This window comes from Hyperolius riggenbachi, chromosome 11 (genome assembly GCF_040937935.1).
Source record: "Hyperolius riggenbachi isolate aHypRig1 chromosome 11, aHypRig1.pri, whole genome shotgun sequence".
Taxonomy (NCBI): Eukaryota; Metazoa; Chordata; class Amphibia; order Anura; family Hyperoliidae; genus Hyperolius; species Hyperolius riggenbachi.
Window position 1 is genome coordinate 248,207,644 of NC_090656.1, and position 17,275 is coordinate 248,224,918.

The 17,275-nt window shown below is 48.9% G+C and overlaps 1 protein-coding gene across 1 annotated transcript in view; it reads right to left on the reverse strand.

The window, feature by feature from the left end:
• Nucleotides 1-9,016: 9,016 nt before the first annotated feature.
• APIP (APAF1 interacting protein) overlaps nucleotides 9,017-17,275 on the reverse strand; it is a 64,358-nt gene continuing 56,099 nt past the window's right edge. Inside the window, exons 6-7 of the mRNA XM_068261580.1 lie at nucleotides 12,371-12,538; nucleotides 9,017-9,350 (exon numbers count right to left, since the gene is read on the reverse strand). Coding sequence (XP_068117681.1) covers nucleotides 9,251-9,350; nucleotides 12,371-12,538 — 268 coding nt within the window. The 3' untranslated portion in view covers nucleotides 9,017-9,250. The remainder of the gene's footprint in view (nucleotides 9,351-12,370; nucleotides 12,539-17,275) is intronic.

Consider the following 17,275-nt stretch of genomic DNA (forward strand, 5'->3'; position numbering starts at 1 on the left):
GTGTGTGTGCGTAGAGTGTGTGTGTGTGTGTGTATAGTGTGTGTGTGTGTATAGTGTGTGTGTGTGTGTGTGTATATAGTGTGTGTGTGCGTATAGTGTGTGTGTGTATGCGTATAGTGTGTGTGTGTATAGTGTGTGTGTGTATAGTGTGTGTGTGTGTGTAGTGTGTGTGTGTGTGTAGTGTGTGTGTGCGTAGAGTGTGTGTGTGTGTATAGTGTGTGTGTGTGTGTGTATATGCGTATAGTGTGTGTGTGTGTGTATAGTGTGTGTGTGTGTGTGCGTAGAGTGTGTGTGTGTGTATAGTGTGTGTGTGTGTGCGTATAGTGTGTGTGTGTGTGCGCGCGTATAGTGTGTGTGTGTGCGTATAGTGTGTGTGTGTGTGTGTGTGTGTGTGTGTGTGTGTGTGTGTGTGTGTATATATAGTGTGTGTGTGCGTATAGTGTGTGTGTGTGCGTATAGTGTGTGTGTGGGCGTATAGTGTGTGTATGCGTGTGTATAGTGTGTGTGTGTGCGTATTGTGTGTGTGTGTGCGTATAGTGTGTGTGTGTGCGTATAGTGTGTGTGCGTATAGTGTGTGTGCGTATAGTGTGTGTGCGTATAGTGTGTGTGTGTGTGTATAGTGTGTGTGTATAGTGTGTGTGTGTGTGTGTGTATAGTGTGTGTGTATAGTGTGTGTGTATAGTGTGTGTGTGTGTGTATAGTGTGTGTGTGTGCGTATAGTGTGTGTGTGTGTGTGCGTATAGTGTGTGTATAGTGTGTGTGTGTGTGTGTAGTGTGTGTGTGTGTGTGCGTATAGTGCGTAACTACTGTGCACACTAGTGCATGGTGTGTGACTACTGTGCGCACTAATGCATGGTGTGTGACTACTGTGCGCACTAATGCATGGTGTGTAACTACTGTGCACATTAGTGCATGGTGTGTGACTACTGTGCGCACTAATGCATGGTGTGTGACTACTGTGCGCACTAATGCATGGTGTGTGACTACTGTGCGCGCTAATGCATGGTGTGTGACTACTGCGCACACTAATGCATGGTGTGTGACTACTGCGCGCACTAATGCATGGTGTGTGACTACTGTGCGCAGTAATGCACGGTGTGTGACTACTGTGCGCAGTAATGCACGGTGTGTGACTATTGTGCGCACTAATGCATGGTGTGTGACTACTGTGCACACTAATGCATGGTGTGTGTGACTACTGTGCGCACCAATGCATGGTGTGTGACTACTGTGCGCACTATTGCATGGTATGTGACTACTGTGCGCACTAATGCATGGTGTGTGACTACTGTGCGCACTAATGCATGGTGTGTAACTACTGTGCGCACTAATGCATGGTGTGTGACTACTGTGCGCACTAGTGCATGGTGTGTGACTACTGTGCGCACTAATGCATGGTGTGTGACTACTGTGCGCACTAGTGCATGGTGTGTGACTACTGTGCACACTAATGCATGGTGTGTGACTACTGTGCGCAGTAATACATGGTGTGCAACTACTGTGCACACTAGTGCATGGTGTGTGACTACTGTGCGCACTAATGCATGGTGTGTAACTACTGTGCACACTAGTGCATGGTGTGTGACTACTGTGCGCACTAATGCATGGTGTGTGACTACTGTGCGCACTAATGCATGGTGTGTGACTACTGTGCGCACTAGTGCATGGTGTGTGACTACTGTGCGCACTAATGCATGGTGTGTGACTACTGTGCGCACTAGTGCATGGTGTGTGACTACTGTGAGCACTAATGCATGGTGTGTGACTACTGCGCGCACTAATGCATGGTGTGTTACTATAGTGCACACTAATGCATAGTGTGTGACTACTGTGCGCAGTAATGCACGGTGACTATTGTGCGCACTAATGCACGGTGTGTGACTACTGTGCGCACTAATGCATGGTGTGTGACTACTGTGCGCACTAATGCATGGTGTGTGACTACTGTGCGCACCAATGCATGGTGTGTGACTACTGTGCGCACTAATGCATGGTGTGTGACTACTGTGCGCACTAATGCATGGTGTGTGACTACTGTGCGCACTAATGCATGGTGTGTGACTACTGTGCGCACTAATGCATGGTGTGTGACTACTGTGCGCACTAATGCATGGTGTGTGACTACTGTGCGCACTACTGCATGGTGTGTGACTACTGTGCGCACTACTGCATGGTGTGTGACTACTGTGCGCACTACTGCATGGTGTGTGACTACTGTGCGCACTAATGCATGGTGTGTGACTACTGTGCGCACTAATGCATGGTGCGTGACTACTGTGCGCACTAATGCATGGTGTGTGACTACTGTGCGCACTAATGCATGGTGTGTGACTACTGTGCGCACTAATGCATGGTATGTGACTACTGTGCGCACTAATGCATAGTGTGTGACTACTGTGCGCACTAATGCATGGTGTGTGACTACTGTGTGCACTAATGCATGGTGTGTGACTACTGTGCGCACTAATGCATGAGGTGCGACTACTGTGCGCACTAATGCATGGTGTGTGACTACTGTGCGCACTACTGCATGGTGTGTGACTACTGTGCGCACTACTGCACGGTGTGTGACTACTGTGCGCACTAATGCACGGTGTGTGACTACTGTGCGCACTAATGCATGGTGTGTGACTACTGTGCGCACTAATGCATGGTGTGTGACTACTGTGCGCACTATTGCATGGTGTGTGACTACTGTGCGCACTAATGCATGGTGTGTGACTACTGTGCGCACTAATGCATGGTGCGTGACTACTGTGCGCACTAATGCATGGTGCGTGACTACTGTGCGCACTAATGCATGGTGCGTGACTACTGTGCGCACTAATGCATGGTGTGTGACTACTGTGCGCACTATTGCATGGTGTGTGACTACTGTGCGCACTAATGCATGGTGTGTGACTACTGTGCGCACTAATGCATGGTGCGTGACTACTGTGCGCACTAATGCATGGTGCGTGACTACTGTGCGCACTAATGCATGGTGCGTGACTACTGTGCGCACTAATGCATGGTGTGACTACTGTGCGCGCTAATGCATGGTGTGTGACTACTGTGCGCGCTACTGCATGGTGTGTGACTACTGTGCGCACTAATGCATGGTGTGTGACTACTGTGCGCACTAATGCACGGTGTGTGACTACTGTGCGCAGTAATGCACGGTGTGTGACTATTGTGCGCACTAATGCATGGTGTGTGACTACTGTGCGCACTAATGCATGGTGTGTGTGACTACTGTGCGCACCAATGCATGGTGTGTGACTACTGTGCACACCAATGCATGGTGTGTGACTACTGTGCGCACTATTGCATGGTATGTGACTACTGTGCGCACTAATGCATTGTGCGTGACTACTGTGCGCACTAATGCATGGTGTGTGACTACTGTGCGCAGTAATGCACGGTGACTATTGTGCGCACTAATGCACGGTGTGTGACTACTGTGCGCACTATTGCATGGTGTGTGACTACTGTGCGCACTAATGCATGGTGTGTGACTACTGTGCGCACTAATGCATGGTGTGTGACTACTGTTCGCACTAATGCATGGTGTGAGACTACTGTGCGCACTACTGTATGGTGTGTGACTACTGTGCGCACTACTGCATGGTGTGTGACTACTGTGCGCACTAGTGCATGGTGTGTGACTACTGTGCGCACTAATGCATGGTGTGTGACTACTGTGCGCACTAATGCATGGTGTGTGACTACTGTGCGCACTAATGCATGGTGCGTGACTACTGTGCGCACTAATGCATGGTGTGTGACTACTGTGCGCACTAATGCATGGTGCGTGACTACTGTGCGCACTAATGCATGGTGTGTGACTAGTGCACGCAGTAATGCATGGTGTGTGACTACTGTGCGCACTAATGCATGGTGTGTGACTACTGTGCGCACTAATGCATGGTGTGTGACTACTGTGCGCACTAATGCATGGTGTGTGACTACTGTGCGCACTAATGCATGGTGTGTGACTACTGTGCGCACTAATGCATGGTGTGTGACTACTGTGCGCACTAATGCATGGTGTGTGACTACTGTGCGCACTAATGCATGGTGTGTGACTACTGTGCGCACTAATGCATGGTGTGTGACTACTGTGCGCACTAATGCATGGTGTGTGAATACTGTGCGCACTAATGCATGGTGCGTTACTACTGTGCGCACTAATGCATGGTGCGTGACTACTGTGCGCACTAATGCATGGTGCGTGACTACTGTGCGCACTAATGCATGGTGCGTGACTACTGTGCGCACTAATGCATGGTGTGACTACTGTGCGCGCTAATTCATGGTGTGTGACTACTGTGCACGCTACTGCATGGTGTGTGACTACTGTGCGCACTAATGCATGGTGTGTGACTACTGTGCGCACTAATGCATGGTGTGTGACTACTGTGCGCAGTAATGCACGGTGTGTGACTACTGTGCGCAGTAATGCACGGTGTGTGACTATTGTGCGCACTAATGCATGGTGTGTGACTACTGTGCGCACTAATGCATGGTGTGTGTGACTACTGTGCGCACCAATGCATGGTGTGTGACTACTGTGCACACCAATGCATGGTGTGTGACTACTGTGCGCACTATTGCATGGTATGTGACTACTGTGCGCACTAATGCATTGTGCGTGACTACTGTGCGCACTAATGCATGGTGTGTGACTACTGTGCGCAGTAATGCACGGTGACTATTGTGCGCACTAATGCACGGTGTGTGACTACTGTGCGCACTAATGCATGGTGTGTGACTACTGTGCGCACCAATGCATGGTGTGTGACTACTGTGCGCACTATTGCATGGTGTGTGACTACTGTGCGCACTAATGCATGGTGTGTGACTACTGTGCGCACTAATGCATGGTGCGTGACTACTGTGCGCACCAATGCATGGTGTGTGACTACTGTGCACACCAATGCATGGTGTGTGACTACTGTGCGCACTATTGCATGGTATGTGACTACTGTGCGCACTAATGCATTGTGCGTGACTACTGTGCGCACTAATGCATGGTGTGTGACTACTGTGCGCAGTAATGCACGGTGACTATTGTGCGCACTAATGCACGGTGTGTGACTACTGTGCGCACTATTGCATGGTGTGTGACTACTGTGCGCACTAATGCATGGTGTGTGACTACTGTGCGCACTAATGCATGGTGTGTGACTACTGTTCGCACTAATGCATGGTGTGAGACTACTGTGCGCACTACTGTATGGTGTGTGACTACTGTGCGCACTACTGCATGGTGTGTGACTACTGTGCGCACTAGTGCATGGTGTGTGACTACTGTGCGCACTAATGCATGGTGTGTGACTACTGTGCGCACTAATGCATGGTGTGTGACTACTGTGCGCACTAATGCATGGTGTGTGACTACTGTGCGCACTAATGCATGGTGTGTGACTACTGTGCGCACTAATGCATGGTGTGTGACTACTGTGCGCACTAATGCATGGTGTGTGACTACTGTGCGCACTAATGCATGGTGTGTGAATACTGTGCGCACTAATGCATGGTGCGTTACTACTGTGCGCACTAATGCATGGTGCGTGACTACTGTGCGCACTAATGCATGGTGCGTGACTACTGTGCGCACTAATGCATGGTGCGTGACTACTGTGCGCACTAATGCATGGTGTGACTACTGTGCGCGCTAATGCATGGTGTGTGACTACTGTGCGCGCTACTGCATGGTGTGTGACTACTGTGCGCACTAATGCATGGTGTGTGACTACTGTGCGCACTAATGCATGGTGTGTGACTACTGTGCGCAGTAATGCACGGTGTGTGACTACTGTGCGCAGTAATGCACGGTGTGTGACTATTGTGCGCACTAATGCATGGTGTGTGACTACTGTGCGCACTAATGCATGGTGTGTGTGACTACTGTGCGCACCAATGCATGGTGTGTGACTACTGTGCACACCAATGCATGGTGTGTGACTACTGTGCGCACTATTGCATGGTATGTGACTACTGTGCGCACTAATGCATTGTGCGTGACTACTGTGCGCACTAATGCATGGTGTGTGACTACTGTGCGCAGTAATGCACGGTGACTATTGTGCGCACTAATGCACGGTGTGTGACTACTGTGCGCACTAATGCATGGTGCGTGACTACTGTGCGCACCAATGCATGGTGTGTGACTACTGTGCGCACTATTGCATGGTGTGTGACTACTGTGCGCACTAATGCATGGTGCGTGACTACTGTGCGCACTAATGCATGGTGCGTGACTACTGTGCGCACTAATGCATGGTGCGTGACTACTGTGCGCACTAATGCATGGTGCGTGACTACTGTGCGCACTAATGCATGGTGCGTGACTACTGTGCGCGCTAATGCATGGTGCGTGACTACTGTGCGCGCTAATGCATGGTGTGTGACTACTGTGCGCGCTAATGCATGGTGTGTGACTACTGTGCGCACTAATGCATGGTGTGTGACTACTGTGCGCACTAATGCATGGTGTGTGACTACTGTGCGCACTAATGCATGGTGTGTGACTACTGTGCGCACTAATGCATGGTGTGTGTGACTACTGTGCGCACTAATGCATGGTGTGTGACTACTGTGCGCACTAATGCATGGTGTGTGACTACTGTGCGCACTACTGCATGGTGTGTGACTACTGTGCGCACTACTGCATGGTGTGTGACTACTGTGCGCACTAATGCATGGTGTGTGACTACTGTGCGCACTAATGCATGGTGTGTGACTACTGTGCGCACTAATGCATGGTGCGTGACTACTGTGCGCACTAATGCATGGTGCGTGACTACTGTGCACACTAATGCATGGTGCGTAACTACTGTGCGCACTAATGCATGGTGTGTGACTAGTGCGCGCAGTAATGCATGGTGTGTGACTACTGTGCGCACTAATGCATGGTGTGTGACTACTGTGCGCACTAATGCATGGTGTGTGACTACTGTGCGCACTAATGCATGGTGTGTGACTACTGTGCGCACTAATGCATGGTGTGAGACTACTGTGCGCACTACTGCATGGTGTGTGACTACTGTGCGCACTACTGCATGGTGTGTGACTACTGTGCGCACTAGTGCATGGTGTGTGACTACTGTGCGCACTAATGCATGGTGTGTGACTACTGTGCGCACTAATGCATGGTGAGACTACTGTGCGCACTAATGCATGGTGTGTGACTACTGTGCGCACTACTGCATGGTGTGTGACTACTGTGCGCACTAATGCATGGTGTGTGACTACTGTGCGCACTAATGCATGGTGCGTGACTACTGTGCGCACTAATGCATGGTGCGTGACTACTGTGCGCACTAATGCATGGTGCGTGACTACTGTGCGCGCTAATGCATGGTGCGTGACTACTGTGCGCGCTAATGCATGGTGTGACTACTGTGCGCGCTAATGCATGGTGTGTGACTACTGTGCGCGCTACTGCATGGTGTGTGACTACTGTGCGCACTAATGCATGGTGTGTGACTACTGTGCGCACTAATGCATGGTGTGTGACTACTGTGCGCAGTAATGCACGGTGTGTGACTACTGTGCGCAGTAATGCACGGTGTGTGACTATTGTGCGCACTAATGCATGGTGTGTGACTACTGTGCGCACTAATGCATGGTGTGTGTGACTACTGTGCGCACCAATGCATGGTGTGTGACTACTGTGCACACCAATGCATGGTGTGTGACTACTGTGCGCACTATTGCATGGTATGTGACTACTGTGCGCACTAATGCATTGTGCGTGACTACTGTGCGCACTAATGCATGGTGTGTGACTACTGTGCGCAGTAATGCACGGTGACTATTGTGCGCACTAATGCACGGTGTGTGACTACTGTGCGCACTATTGCATGGTGTGTGACTACTGTGCGCACTAATGCATGGTGTGTGACTACTGTGCGCACTAATGCATGGTGCGTGACTACTGTGCGCACTAATGCATGGTGCGTGACTACTGTGCGCACTAATGCATGGTGCGTGACTACTGTGCGCGCTAATGCATGGTGCGTGACTACTGTGCGCGCTAATGCATGGTGTGACTACTGTGCGCGCTAATGCATGGTGTGTGACTACTGTGCGCGCTACTGCATGGTGTGTGACTACTGTGCGCACTAATGCATGGTGTGTGACTACTGTGCGCACTAATGCATGGTGTGTGACTACTGTGCGCACTAATGCATGGTGTGTGACTACTGTGCGCACTAATGCATGGTGTGTGACTACTGTGCGCACTAATGCATGGTGTGTGACTACTGTGCGCACTAATGCATGGTGTGTGACTACTGTGCGCACTAATGCATGGTGTGTGACTACTGTGCGCACTAATGCATGGTGTGTGACTACTGTGCGCACTAATGCATGGTGTGTGACTACTGTGCGCACTAATGCATGGTGTGAGACTACTGTGCGCACTACTGCATGGTGTGTGACTACTGTGCGCACTACTGCATGGTGTGTGACTACTGTGCGCACTAGTGCATGGTGTGTGACTACTGTGCGCACTAATGCATGGTGTGTGACTACTGTGCGCACTAATGCATGGTGAGACTACTGTGCGCACTAATGCATGGTGAGACTACTGTGCGCACTAATGCATGGTGTGTGACTACTGTGCGCACTACTGCATGGTGTGTGACTACTGTGCGCACTAATGCATGGTGTGTGACTACTGTGCGCACTAATGCATGGTGTGTGACTACTGTGCGCACTAATGCATGGTGTGTGACTACTGTGCGCACTAATGCATGGTGTGTGACTACTGTGCGCACTAATGCATGGTGTGTGACTACTGTGCGCACTAATGCATGGTGTGTGACTACTGTGCGCACTAATGCATGGTGTGTGACTACTGTGCGCGCTAATGCATGGTGTGACTACTGTGCGCACCAATGCATGGTGTGTGACTACTGTGCGCACTAATGCATGGTGTGACTACTGTGCGCACCAATGCATGGTGTGTGACTACTGTGCGCACTAATGCACAAGGTGGCTTTTAGAATAAGTAACAAACACACACTTACCTCCCATAATGTTTATTAAAAGTTGACTGTTCAGGTTTGAGAACACAACACTGGGTATGACTGGCTCTTCCTACGGGGGCCGCAATGGGGCAAATGTCAGGAGATAATAAAATTAGAGGTGACATCATCACAGTGAGCAATGAATGATGGAGAAAGTGCAAATCACTTCACAGATTGTTTGGATAAAGTTCGCAGGTTTATTGTGCTTTAAACAGAGGGGCGGGGCTGGATCAAACCATTCCCTTCTCTTCTGTGGGGAGAGCGGCCGGATCCAATCCCAGCTGTTTCATCTGCACTGCGATGTCAAAGAGGTAATCGTAGCACTCACACCTGCAAGAGAAGCAAAGTCACCATCAGAGACGGCCAATCAGATGCCAAGGATTCCGGCTTGCATGCAGTTAATGCAAATTGTATGCAACCTGGAGTTAAAAGGGTACCTGAGAAATGTAAAAGGGCCCCTTCGGGGTACTCACCTGGGGAGGGGGGAAGCCGCTGGATGCTAAAGAGACTCCCCCTGTCCTCCTCTGCAGTCTCGTTCCAGTGGTGGGAGACCACAATAGTCCGCTTGTGTGCAGCTCACACGGGTGCGCTAGCTCCGTTCGGCATTCTTGGGCAATAGCATGGACCTGATCGGGCTCAGCTATTTCCGCCAGAGCCGGATGGAGCTAGCACGCATGCGCAGGAAGGCCACACTTCAGAGGTCCAAACCATAGAACGAGACTGCGCAAGAGGATGAGGGAAGCCTTTATAGTATACATGTCAAACTCCGGCCCGCGGGCCAAATCTGGCCCTCAGAGACATTAAATTTAGCCCCCCAAGTGGTTTCCCCATTTTGCATTATATTTGGCCCACTCTAGACCACCAGGGAAGCTACATTGGGGTAAAGCCATAGAGCACCAGGGAAGACATTTGGGGGAGGTAACACTAGGGAATTGTATAGGGGAGGGGACCACTAGACACCAGGGAGCTGTATAGGGGAGGGTGGGGTTCACTAGACACCAGGGAACAGTATAGGGGAGGTAGGGGAGCCACTAGGCACCAGTGAACTGTATAAGGGAGAAAGGAGGACCACTAGACACCAGGGAGCTGTATAGGGGTTGGAGGGGGGCCATTAGACACCAGGGAAATTTATTGAGGGAGATGGCTACTAGACATTGTGGTTGGCCCGCGACTTGGTACCAGGGTTCAATTTCGGCCCGCTTTGTATTTGCGTTTGACACCCCTGGTCTATAGGATCCGGAGGCTTCCTCTGCCAGAGGTGAGTGCCTAAAACTGTGCAACGCAAACCTCACAGGCTTGATTGAATTAGATTGTAAGCTTGCAAGGGCAAGGCTCTCTCACCCTTTTGCGTCTTGGAATTTGTTACACGTTTATTAAAGGGGCACTATGGCGAAAAATTGTAAAATTTGTGCAAACATACAAATAAGTAGTATGTTTTTTCCAGAGTAAAATGAGCCATAAATTACTTTTCTCCTATGTTGCTGTCACTTACAGTAGGTAGTAGAAATCTGACAGAAGTGACAGGTTTTGGACTAGTCCATCTCTTCATGGGGGGGTCTCAGGGATTTATTTATTTTCAAAAGCACTTAGTGAATGGCTGTGTTAAAAACTGTGTAGGGAGCAGGGAAGCTGGCCAACAACACTGTTTAAATCCTTTTTAGGGAATATCTTTATAAAGAATAAAAGCCTTGCTGAGAATCCCCTATGAAGAGATGGACTAGCCCCAAACCTGTCGGTAATGTCAGATTTCTACTGCCTACTGTAAGTGACAGCATTATAGGAGAAAAGTAATGTATGGCTCATTTTACTCTGGGAAAAACCGTAACGTACTTCTCATTTGTCTATGTTTGCACATATTTTACATTTTACAATTTTTCGCCATAGTGCCCCTTTAACGTTACACAAATAATCATTTTGTCACTGTAATTATCAATTCTGTATTTTGTACCAACTCTGTATTTTGTATATTTGGTACACTGTTGTCTGTATTTTGCATGCCATATTTGTTTATTACTTTGTACAGTGCCACGAACTGTGGCGCTTTTATAAACCAATAATAATAATGATGACTGGCCATTGTTTTCAGCTCCATGTAGTATGAGAGCTAAGATCAGTGGTCCTCAAACTAAGGCCCGCGGGCCGAATGTGTCCCCCTGAGGCTTTTTTACCGGCCCCCCCACACACAAAATGTATCAGATGCGGTCAGCTACATTTTTAAATATTGGTGTCCACATATAGAATGAAGCCAGAAAGCAGTAATTCGCTGGTTTCCAATCCAATTCCACATCAGGTGACACTGTTGTCCAATTGGACTGAAGGTTGTCACTTTAGTATGCATCACTGTCTGGTCCTCAAAGATTTCTATGTATACTCCGGCCCCCCAGCAGTCTGAAGAATGTTGACCCGGCCCTCGACCCAAAACGTTTGGGGACCCCTGGCTTAGATACATAATCTGTTTATAGTATTCAGTCTGTGAGCCCTCATACTACATGGAGGAGGTAACATTGACTAATCATTTGCACATTAATATTGGATTCGTCACCGATCTGCCGCAAAGTCAACAGCGTGTTACTGTGCGACATCAGCAGCTATGGTGAAATGCATTGAAGTCAATGTGTGACGCAGAAATGTTTTATTTGTTGGCGGCGGCAGTGCGGTGTGCAAGCGCGGAACGATGCAAATGCTGGCAATCCCAGTGACATACTTCCTAAAAGGAAATTAATATTGCAGCCTCCATATCCTCCTCACTTCATATTCCCTTTAAAGGGGAACTGAAGTTAGAGGCATATGGAGGCTGCCATGTTTATTTCCTTTTAAGCAATACCAGTTGCCTGGCAGCCCTGCTGATCCTCTGCCTCTAGTACTATTAGCCATAGCCCCTGAACAAGCATGCAGCAGATCATGTGTTTCTGACTTCAAAGTCAGATCTGACAAGACTAGCTGCATGCTTGTTTCTGGTGTTATTCAGATACTACTGCAGAGAAATAGACCAGCAGGGCTGCCAGGCAACTTGTATTGATTAAAAGGAAATGAATATGGCAGCCTCCGTATACCTCTAACTTCAGTTCCCCTTTAATGCAGGGCTGTGGAGTCAGAGTCGAGAAATTGGAGCAATTTTGGGTACCTGGAGTCGGTGGTTTCATAAACTGAGGAGTCGGAGTTTGGAGTCAAAGTTGGATGATGACTAAGGAGTCGGAGTCATTTTGGGTACCTGGAGTCGGTGGTTTCATAAACTGCGGAGTCGGAGTTGGGTGATTTTTGTATTGACTCCACAACCCTGCTTTAATGTTCCCTTTGACCAAAGCTTAGTCAGTCCAGGTCATTCCATGGGTCTTCCTACACATACATACATGGTCTTAGCTTTCTCCCAGGTATCCCCCCAGACGTAGACCCCGTGGCGGCGGACCAGCACAGCGCAGGAGTCCGGGTACTCGGTCATGGCCCTCGCCATGCGATCTTTCAGGTCTTTCTCTTCGGGTGTGTTCTCTACGATGGGGACCACCAGGAGGTCATCGTATCTACAAAACAGGTGAAATAACGACACTATAAAGGGTGACTGTAAAATAAATACATAGATCTTACACAGTGTGGATTGTTAAAGGGACAGGGGTGAGGGGCCACAGAGGGCGTCATTCATAAGTACACTTAAAAAGTGGACCCGAACTTTTGCACAGCACACATTGAAAAGTTTTCATTCCACAAATAAGAACCCCTTTTCTACTAGAAAACACAATCGCATGCACAATCTTGCAGCGATGTAATCGCCTTACCTTTCTCCACTGCTGTGATTTTGTCAGGTGTATGGTGCAATAGCGGTGCATTTGCGCTTGAGGTTTCCAACAGGAGAAAAAAGTTTAAATTGCTGAATCATGGGGAAAATCGTATAGCGGCACGATTGCTATGTGATTTTCTTGTGCTACTATACTTTAAACTTTGTATAGGTGCGCAAACGCAGCTAAATTGCAGCAGGCCAGTGATTGCGATTTGGCAAAAAAAACAGAATTGCACCAGTATAAACACAACAACGCGATTATTGTTGCGATCCACAAACGGCTAGTGATCCGATTTTCTGATTGGATCTCAGCTAGTGGAAAAGGGCACTAGGTGCTGTAGATATGCATGTTTGTTTAGCTACATCAGAGTGTGAGTAGCTTATCAGTAGCTGTGATTCACAGCTGTGCAAAGCTTAGCCTCTGCAGGAAAGACTGAGGGCCTATTTCCTCTAGCTGCAAATGGCGTCCATTTTCCGCACACAATATTGGAAGCAGGAACTGCAGCCAAATGAAATCAATTGGCACCGAAAAAGTGCCAGCTGCAGTCTTTCGCACACCGCATCCGATATCCCTATAGCTGTGGATGGCATGGATATATCGATTCTACTACAGCTTTGCAACAGCACGGGATTGCATCCGATTTGGAAACAGATGCGGCACCCAGTGAAAATAGGCCCTAATGCTTTTTTTTAAGATTTCCATACATTGATATCAGTATTTTTCCCCCATTACCATGCTGTGGCTAATCTTTTCTTTTATGAGTTTAGATCCACCCTGAAGGGAATATCACTCGCAGTACACACCACACCACGTGCGAGTGATTGACAGCGGCCCTCGTGCAGGCGCAGTAGAGGATGACTCTGCACCGTTGGGGACCGGGAGCCTAATAAGTCACCTGCTCGCGCCGCCGCTCCGCACGTGTGTGCGCCGCTCCCGCTGCTATTTACCGTCTGGTCACCACGATCTGGGATTGGGGAAGAGGGCCGAGCGGTCCTCTACCCATTTGCAATGCGTGGAATGAATCCATTCATAAAACAGGAAAAAGTTACAGTGTAGTTAAAAGTAAAAAAAAAAAAAAAAAAAGTGATTACTTCCTATTACGGGGGAGTGTTCGCCAGCGCCATCTTGTGGCCAAAAAGTAAATTTACACACACGTTACAAATTACAGGCACATACATACACACACATATCACAATATTAACATTTTTTTATAACTTACACCCCCCCAGCGCCCCCCCCCCCCCGCCAAATAAAAAAACACTTGTTAAAAAAAACAGTTTAAAAAAATACATAAATAGTTGCCTTAGGGACTCAGCTTTTTTAATCTATATTTTTTGAGGGAAAATTACTTTAACTTCATTGCATAGGGGCTTGTAATTATAGACCGGACCAGTGGCGTAGCTAAAAAGCTGTGGGCCCCGATGCAAGTTTTACAATGGGGTCCCCCCAAGCACTCTATACATAACAATGGATACGGCGCACCAAAACCTGCCAATGGCAACTACAGTGTCAGAGGTGCAAGAAGGGGATGGGGAACAGCTTGTTACTGATTACCCCCAAGCACTCTATACATAGCAATCCCTGCCAATGGCAACTACAGTGTCAGAGGTGCAAGAAGGGGATGGGGAGCAGCTTGTTACCGATTACCCCCAAGCAATCTATACATAGCAATCCCTGCCAATGGCAACTACAGTGTCAGAGGTGCAAGAAGGGGATGGGGAGCAGCGTGTTACTGATTACCCCCAAGCACTCTATACATAGCAATCCCTGCCAATGGCAACTACAGTGTCAGAGGTGCAAGAAGGGGATGGGGAGCAGCGTGTTACTGATTACCCCTAAGCACTCTATACATAGCAATCCCTGCCAATGGCAACTACAGTGTCAGAGGTGCAAGAAGGGAATGGGGAACAGCTTGTTACTGATTACCCCCAAGCACTCTATACATAGCAATCCCTGCCAATGGCAACTACAGTGTCAGAGGTACAAGAAGGGGATGGGGAACAGCTTGTTAATGATTACCCCCAAGCACTCTATACATAGCAATCCCTGCCAATGGCAACTACAGTGTCAGAGGTGCAAGAAGGGGATGGGGAGCAGCTTGTTACTGATTACCCCCAAGCGCTCTATACATAGCAATCCCTGCCAATGGCAACTACAGTGTGAGAGGAGCAAGAAGGGGAGGGGGAGCAGCTTGTTACTGATTACCCCTAAGCACTCTATACATAGCAATCCCTGCCAATGGCAACTACAGTGTCAGAGGAGCAAGAAGGGGATGGGGAACAGTTTGTTACTGATTACCCCCAAGCACACTATACATAGCAATCCCTGCCAATGGCAACTACAGTGTCAGAGGTGCAAGAAGGGGATGGGGAACAGCTTGTTACTGATTACCCCCAAGCCCTCTATACATAGTAATCCCTGCCAATGGCAACTACAGTGCCAGAGGTGCAAGAAGGGGATGGGGAGCAGCTTGTTACTGATTACCCCCAAGCACTCTATACACAGCAATCCCTGCCAATGGCAACTACAGTGTCAGAGGAGCAAGAAGGGTATGGGGAGCAGCTTGTTACTGATTACCCCCAAGCAATCTATACATAGCAATCCCTGCCAATGGCAACCACAGTGTCAGAGGTGCAAGGAGGGGATGGGGAACAGCTTGTTACTGATTACCCCCAAGCACTCTATACATAGCAATCCCTGCCAATGGCAACTACAGTGTCAGAGGTGCAAGAAGGGGATGGGGAGCAGCTTGTTACTGATTACCCCCAATCACTCTATACATAGCAATCCCTGCCAATGGCAACTACAGTGTCAGAGGTGCAAGAAGGGGATGGGGAGCAGCTTGTTACTGATTACCCCCAAGCACTCTATACATAGCAATCCCTGCCAATGGCAACTACAGTGTCAGAGGTGCAGGAAGGGGATGGGGAGCAGCTTGTTACTGATTACCCCCAAGCACTCTATACATAGCAATCCCTGCCAATGGCAACTACAGTGTCAGAGGTGCAAGAGGGGATGGGGAACAGTTTGTTACTGATTACCCCCAAGCACTCTATACATAGCAATCCCTGCCAATGGCAACTACAGTGTCAGAGGTGCAAGAAGGGGATGGGGAACAGCTTGTTACTGATTACCCCCAAGCACTCTATACATAGCAATCCCTGCCAATGGCAACTACAGTGTCAGAGGTGCAAGAAGGGGATGGGGAGCAGCTTGTTACTGATTACCCCCAAGCACTCTATACATAGCAATCCCTGCCAATGGCAACTACAGTGTCAGAGGTGTAAGAAGGGAATGGGGAGCAGCTTGTTACTGATTACCCCCAAGCACTCTATACATAGCAATCCCTGCCAATGGCAACTACAGTGTCAGAGGTGCAAGAAGGGGATGGGGAGCAGCTTGTTACTGATTACCCCCCAAGCACTCTATACATAGCAATCCCTGCCAATGGCAACTACAGTGTCAGAGGAGCAAGAAGGGGATGGGGAGCAGCTTGTTACTGATTACCCCCAAGCACTCTATACATAGCAATCCCTGCCAATGGCAACTACAGTGTCAGAGGTGCAAGAAGGGGATGGGGAGCAGCTTGTTACTGATTACCCCCCAAGCACTCTATACATAGCAATCCCTGCCAATGGCAACTACAGTGTCAGAGGAGCAAGAAGGGGATGGGGAGCAGCTTGTTACTGATTACCCCCAAGCACTCTATACATAGCAATCCCTGCCAATGGCAACTACAGTGTCAGAGGTGCAAGAAGGGGATGGGGAGCAGCTTGTTACTGATTACCCCCAAGCACTCTATACATAGCAATCCCTGCCAATGGCAACTACAGTGTCAGAGGTGTAAGAAGGGGATGGGGAGCAGCTTGTTACTGATTACCCCCAAGCACTCTATACATAGCAATCCCTGCCAATGGCAACTACAGTGTCAGAGGCACAAGAAGGGGATGGGGAGCAGCTTGTTACTGATTACCCCCAAGCACTCTATACATAGCAATCCCTGCCAATGGCAACTACAGTGTCAGAGGTGCAAGAAGGGGATGGGGAACAGCTTGTTACTGATTACCCCCCAAGCACTCTATACATAGCAATCCCTGCCAATGGCAACTACAGTGTCAGAGGTGCAAGAAGGGGAGGGGAGGAGCTTGTTACTGATTACCCCCCAAGCACTCTATACATAGCAATCCCTGCCAATGGCAACTACAGTGTCAGAGGTGCAAGAAGGGGATGGGGAACAGCTTGTTACTGATTACCCCCCAAGCACTCTATACATAGCAATCCCTGCCAATGGCAACTACAGTGTCAGAGGTGCAAGAAGGGGATGGGGAGCAGCTTGTTACTGATTACCCCCAAGCACTCTATACATAGCAATCCCTGCCAATGGCAGCTACAGTGTCAGAGGTACAAGAAGGGGATGGGGAACAGCTTGTTACTGATTACCCCCAAGCACTCTATACATAGCAATCCCTGCCAATGGCAACT